Genomic DNA, 7,155 nt, shown 5'->3' on the forward strand with positions numbered 1-7,155 from the left:
GGGGATTGTATACCAATGAAGGAGTTTTACTTTTCAAGGAGAGAAGCGAACAGGGCATGGGGGTGGGGGGATGGGCGGGGAGAAAAGTGCAACAATGAATGAATGGAATTCCAAAATCTCTGTAGATGTTCATTAAAATAAAAATGAAAAGTTAAAAAAAAATTTTAAAAACCTGAAAAAACCCCTTCTGTTCTACTTCCTGCCTTATTCAGTTGAGTGCCTTCCCCTTCCCATCTCTGGTAAAAGAGCTCAGTTTATGAAATAAGCTAGAAAACAGAGAACTAATAGAGAAATGAGGAAAGATGACTTCTTAAAGTAGTTTTGGGGTTTTTAAAAAATATTACAACGTTCCACTGGGTGCCCCATTGACTGAATGAACACAGACTCCTGCCAAGTCACATTATGGAATTTCATGAGAATGGGAAAGATAAATTTCCTTCATCTGTCAGAAAAGCGGAACAACAACAACAAAAACAACTAGATTTTATTTTTAAAAAAATCAATTGTTTGAATAGTGTCAGATCTTTCAGCAGCAAAATTATTGGCTGCATAATGTCTTTAAAATGCTTGGAGTAAATGACTTCCTACCTAAATCTCTCTCCCTGCTCAAAGTTATCAGTCTAGGATGTGGACTGAAAGAAAGGGCATTTTCATATATCCATAGTCTTACCAAATTTATCTTTCATAAAGACTTTTTCAAAAAATTATCAAAGGACATGTACTTCAAAAAGGAGAAGAAGAGATGATGCGTAGGGGCCACCTAGTATGTGGGATCCAATATAGAACGGAGGCCCGGGGAGTTCTGTGTGATGTCAGAGAGTGGTCTTGGATGGCATCCGTGCATCAGATCTAGAAAACAAGAAGACTGGGCTGACACAGGACAGGAGGTAAGAGTCAAGAAAGAGGAGCCTCCTCGAACAAAGTGAATATAATCTCTTCCCGTGGGACCCACGGCCTCGGAAAACCCGCTGGAGGGTCAGCTGTAGGTCTGTTCCGACTCTACAGAACTCAACAACATGTTTGAGGATATTGAGAGCGATTTTAGAAGACTCTCAAAAAGTAGATGCTATATAAGTCCTAATTACATGGACAAATAAGCAAACAAGCAAATGAAACAAGAATTTTCCAAACGATTGAAAATGAACCAGAAGAGAAAATGTAATTATAGTAGCACAGCTGTGAACAATATTTGCATAGTCATAACATAAGCGCTAAATATTGATTTATGTGGTGAGATGTATTGGAATGTAATTGGGGTCAGAAGGATTTTCAAGATTCTATATTAGGAAGATAATTTCTAAAGTGGAATAAATAAAAACATGGCAGTATAAATATTTCATTCTGAAATATATATGTCAACATCACAAGAAACAGTTAAAATAGTTTAAAATGGTTGCCTCAGAGGCAAGGATAGAGAGAGGAAGAGAATCTGTTGCTTAAAAACAGGCCTTCTCTTCTTTGACTTTCAAATCTATGTTCATATATTATTTCTAGAAAAAATTCTTTTTCTAAAAAATTTTTTTTCCTTTCATTACGGTTTTTGTGTGTACCGTCAAACTATCTAGAAAAAATTCTTAAAAACTGATTTTAGAAGGGTGGAAAACACATAGTAAGAGGCTATGTAATTTTTCATAAAAATGATTATGAAGAACAGTGTTGTAGGCCTCTCACTTAGATAGATCTTATCTACAACAATATCTGCCAACTATCGACTCCTTTACAGGCTTTAAAAATATATTCAGACTTGATGAGTTACAGTGCTGTCTTTTTACTTGTAAACCCTCTTTTTCTTTATTAAATTCAGTGCACACTTGCTCATTATAGAAGAAGTGAATAATTGTGTAGTCCTCTTTGAAACTTTCATGTTACCCCAGAGGCATTTCTAGGATTGCCCATCCACTGTGCATATTCCTGATCTTTGAACTTCTTTTTGCTTTACAGAAGCATCTCAAAAGTGCATCACATTGCATAAAACATAATTAAGCAACTTTCTTTTCTTTTTTTTGTAGGGTGGAGAGCACTGTTACTATCATGGAAACATCAGAGGCATCAAGGACTCCAAGGCGGCTCTGTCCACATGCAATGGACTTCAGTACGTGGAACAGTGCTGGATCTCACCACGCTTCACACTTGCTTTCATCCAGTCACCCATTCTTTTTTTTTTTTCTTCTTCAAATGTTTATTAACATTTTAATTTTGGTTTCTGTGCTAGTGCCTGATAGGGATGGGCATGCATTGGTGAAGCAGCAAGGCTAAGTTCCTACTCTTGAAAAGTTGAGTTTGCAAGAGGTTCAAATAGTTTAAAATAATACTTGTGGCTGTTAGGTGCCATCGTGTTCATTTTGACTCAGAGTGACTGCAAGTGACCACATTTTTCTAGGCTTCCTCCTACAGCTGATGAGTGAGTTTGAACTTCCAACTTTTAAGCAGTTGAGTGCTTAATCATTCAGCTGCTAGCACTGTCACAGATGATTATACTGTTAATGTTACCATTTTGGTGGGTGCTGTGAAGGAGAATAGGGTGGCCAAACCTAATCCAAGAAGGTCTGCCAGAGGTATATTCCTGAGAATATTGTGTCACTCTAACTGGAGAAGTTAGCTGTACGTAGAGGTAGATGTTCAAACACTAAGAAGTTTGTGCTTCTGCTCTGAGGTAGGATCTGAAAAGGCTGTCTGAACTGCAGTAGCATTTCATATAAATATCTTGTCCGACTATGTGATGGAGAAGGATCTTGAGTGATAAAAATTTCTGAATCTCTCAAATCGTGACTTGTAACGTGTAACCTTGATGGAAATCGACAATGTACTTCTGTTTGATGTTTCAGAAACTAAAGACTCGAGATTCTTTTCATGCATGTTCAATTTTTTTAGTGTTAATATAGCTGATACTGGATTTGCATTACATATTGTGCTAGTGATCTTTGTGCTGCAGGAGTGGCATCCACTTCCTAAACCGCAAGTCTCTGGAAACTCTATGAACTTAATAATGATGATAGTTATAGAAAGGCTTCAGGTCTTTCGTTCACAGACTCGCTGAGTCGTGCTGGACTTAAGGGCAATCAACAGTCTTTGTGCTGAGAGAATAATTTGAGATACCAGAACTGCACAGAGAGTTTTAGTCTAGGTCAATTTTCTATTCTATAATTTTTAAAATCATAATACCGACTATAATGTGGCTTCTCTCAGTGTTAATTTTCCACCTTTCAGAGCCTGTATGCTTTGTAGTGGAGTGGCCGTACCACAGTGGGTTCTGTACACAAAGATATGTGGATCTAATTCAGACAGTATAACACACTTATTCGGAGACTATGTTTTTGAAGACACAATAGTGAAGCTAATTTGCTGTTTCTTGCCATTTGTGCTAATTACCTGTGGTGTGATATCTTTTGTTATAGTGGCATGTTTGAGGATAGTACCTATGTATACATGATAGAACCACTGGAGCTGCTTCATGATGAGGTAAGTCTGACTATGACATTTGTCTAAAGAGGAGAAAACGTTACATGAGGGCACAGGGCCATGAGCATCTCTCTGAAAGGGCCAGAGAGAGTATGAATAGCACAGCTCCTCACCGCCCCAAAGCAGGAAGCAGATTAAGAGTCCATAGCCCAGCCTTACGGTGCCTTTAGACACAGCAGTAGTAAGAGGTTCCTTTCTTCGTTGCTGACTCACAGACACAGCTGTGGTACTGAGGATGAAGTTTATTAGGGAAGTGACTTGGAGAGTGAGGGAGGCAAAGAATATCATCCTAAACAGGTCCAGGTTTTAGAAGTTCCGAGGCACAATTCCTCTGTTAGTCCAGACTATGGTTTCAGTTCAGCAGTCAAATCTCAGGGAGCTCTGGTGGCCTAGTGGCAAACAGCTGCACAGTAATCCCAGAGTTGTGGGGTTCAAATCCAACAGATGCTCTGCTAGAGAAGGAGGAACACTCTCCTCTTGTACCAGTCAGGTCCGATTTGACGGTACACACACACACACACACACAATAATAATAATAGTAAAATTAAAAAAAATAAAAAAGGTCCAAGTCAAATCCAAATCATCCAGCAAGACTTGCCTCAGAGCAGTTACAATTCAGCTTCTCCTCCAAGTATCCAGCAGGAATTACAAAAACCTTTAACTGTGGTCAGCACAAAGGCAAGAAGCCTCGGATCACTCCTTGCCACAGTTTCTCCACTGCAGTGCCACAGTCCCACAGCTATTGATGATTTGCAAGTCTATGTCTTCATTTAAGTTTGCTGGAGACCAGAGGGAGCTTACTGTAATGGCTAAAAAAACCCAAACGAACACAACAACAACTTTTAGGCTAACACTATAACATCAGTTTGTTGGGATTTTTGTTGTTGTTGTTGTTCTTAATTGGTACTGTACTCTGCTAGCATCTTGCCTTTATATAGTAAATGGAATTTCACAGTGTATTATACATTGTTGTTGTTGTGTACTGCAGAGTCATCACCAACCCAGTGCTGGCCCTCTGGCAGGTTTTCAAAGGCAGTCCTTTTCAAAGCCCGTGGAGCAGCTCATGGCCTCGAACCTCGTGCCTTTGGGCTTAAGTACAGCTTCATGCCTCTAGGCCACTGTATATTGCTTTATTTAAAATTTAGAGTAACATTGAGTTGGGAAGCTTAAATTACACACACTAGTACAGGGTGATAGAGGCATCAGACTTGGGTTTTCTGAAGCTATGGACAATATTCTTCCTAATCTGTGGAAAGAGAGGGAGCATTTTGCTTTGCACTGACCAGATTCCGCTTTATAAAAAACCAGTTGCTGTGGAGTTAATTACAGTTCAATGTGGCTGACTCCTTTTCATTCTTTTATCTTTTAAATTTTGTCTACATTAGATTACTTTTGTGATTCTTAGAATCTCATTGAAGAAATTTATGGGCTGAACTGTCATTACATGGTATAATTAAGTTTCTGAGAGACAGGAAGAAAAATTAGTCCAACTATCTATATAAGGAACCTTAAGCCAAATGAAATTTGATGTATATTCATTAAATACTGTATTGAAATGGAACTACATTCTGGAAGTATTTTGGATGCGAAGGAGACACTGGTGAATAACATAGACACAGAGCCTATACCTCACAGTGCTTACAAGTCATTAGGAACAAATATCAATAAAAAAGATGAGTGAGGAAGCACAGACAGTAGATTGAATACTGGTATATACTAAGAAGAAATGTGTATACTAAGAAGACAAAATTAAAGCCAGAAAGTTGAGGAAGAAAATTAAGCTTTTATATTGGCTGTCCAAGAAAGAAGACCATGAGTTGAATTCTGAATAAGGATCTTAAGGAAATTAATCCTAACCCACTGCTATCAAATATGATGTCAAGCATGATTTCGACTCAATCTGCCTTCCATCTGGTAAGTGTTTATGAGAGGAGACTGTCCACAAGACTGCCTGTCTTTCTCCCATGGAGGCCTGTTCATTTAAACCACTGACCTTTTGGTTAGCAGTGCAAACTTGTGCCGCCAGAGGTTGTTGGTAGTAAACGCTAGATTGTCTTCTGAACCTCATGACCAATTTATTCCCATATCAGTGTGTGAGAGAGCTCTTTCGGCATTGTTGTCATTGTTAACTATGGGTGCCACCACTTGCCTGTCAGTTTTTCTGTACTCTGGTGCTTTGTGCTTTGCTGTGATGCTGGAAGCAATGTCACTGGTATTTCAATGTCACAAGCATAGTCATGCATGGTGGACAGATTTCAGCAGAGGTTCCAGAGTAAGACAAAATAAGAGGACAGATCTCTAAAAAATGTGAAAACCGTATGATTAGCAGCAGAAAGTTCATATATAATGTCAAAAAATGAGTCTCTTAAGTTGGAAGACATTAATAATGTACTTGGGGGAAAAGCTACCTCCTTAAAGTAGAGTTTACTTTAATGGCCTTATTGCTACACAGAAAGGAGAAAAGCTTTCAGGACTTTAAAGTTTTCTGCTATAACATGAGATACAAACATCCTGATAATCAGAACATGGAATAGGTGAAGTATGAATCTAGGAATATTGGAAGTTCTAAAAGATTAATTTCAATATCCTTGAAATTAGTGAGGTAAAATGAATTCCTGTTGGTCATTTTAAGTTGGTCAATCCCATCATATAGGAATTGAGGAAGTACCAATTCAGATGTTTTAACAAACACATATGCTACTGGATTTACTCACCTGTCTATATACCAAGATATTTAGAGAGACCACTAGCTAGCCAACTCACAGGAAGAAAGAGATGGTTATGTTCATTCCAAAGAAATGTGATCAAATGTATCATAGGAATTATCAAACAGTATCATTATCATATAGAGGTACAATTTTGCTGAAGATAACAATTTAAGTAGGTATTTTAAGATTCAGAAGGCAACATGGAATGAAAGATGGCCGTGCTAATGTCAGATGGATCTTGGTTGAAATCACAGAATATCAAAAGATGTTGTCCTATGGTTTATTGCTATGCAAAAGCTTTTGACTTTGTAGGTCATAGAAAAAATTATGGATAACATTGTGAAGCATAGAAATTCCAGAACAGTGAATTGTGCTTATGTTGATCTTGTACACAAATCAAGAGGAAGTCAGTTGGACAGAACAAGAGGATACTGCATTGTTTAAAATCAGGAAATGTTAGTATTGAAGTCAGGACCTTTCACTATACCCATTCAATCTGTATACTGAGTTAGTGACCCCGGAAGCTAGATAGAGATGAAGAAAAACATAGCGTTAAGACTGGAGGAAGAAGCATTAGCAATTCTTGATGAACAAATCACACAAACTTACTCGTTGAATGTAAAGGATGCAGATTGAAGACTACAGCCACCTCAACATAAAGAGAAAAACCTTCCCAACTAGACCAGTAAGCAGGATCGTGATAAATGGAGAAAATAGTGAAGCTGTCAACAGTTTCATTTTACAATACTTAATGACCAGAGAAGCAGCAATCAAGAAATCAAATGACATGTTTCATGGGCAAATCTGTAAAAAGACGCTTTAGCAGGAGCAGAACGAGACAAAAAGAATGAAAGAAAGACTTGAAGAGCAGAGCAAGCTGGAGAGGAGACAATCCAGTTTGTACTTTACTTGCTGGTTAGTGACTTGTTTAGAAGATCTTTCTTCTTTTCCTTCCTTCCTTCCTTCCTTCCTTCCTTCCTTCCTTCCT

The 7,155-nt window shown here is 38.2% G+C and overlaps 1 protein-coding gene across 1 annotated transcript in view; it reads left to right on the forward strand.

Annotated features, from left to right (window-relative positions):
• Positions 1-7,155, forward strand: part of ADAM23 (ADAM metallopeptidase domain 23) — a 225,903-nt gene that overhangs the window by 129,535 nt on the left and 89,213 nt on the right. The window contains exons 5-6 of the mRNA XM_006889120.1: positions 2,010-2,092; positions 3,396-3,459. Of these exons, the coding sequence (XP_006889182.1) occupies positions 2,010-2,092; positions 3,396-3,459 (147 nt within the window). The remainder of the gene's footprint in view (positions 1-2,009; positions 2,093-3,395; positions 3,460-7,155) is intronic.

This window comes from Elephantulus edwardii, unplaced genomic scaffold (genome assembly GCF_000299155.1).
Source record: "Elephantulus edwardii isolate Elephantulus edwardi_28Jun2011 unplaced genomic scaffold, EleEdw1.0 scaffold00075, whole genome shotgun sequence".
In the NCBI taxonomy this organism is placed as follows: Eukaryota; Metazoa; Chordata; class Mammalia; order Macroscelidea; family Macroscelididae; genus Elephantulus; species Elephantulus edwardii.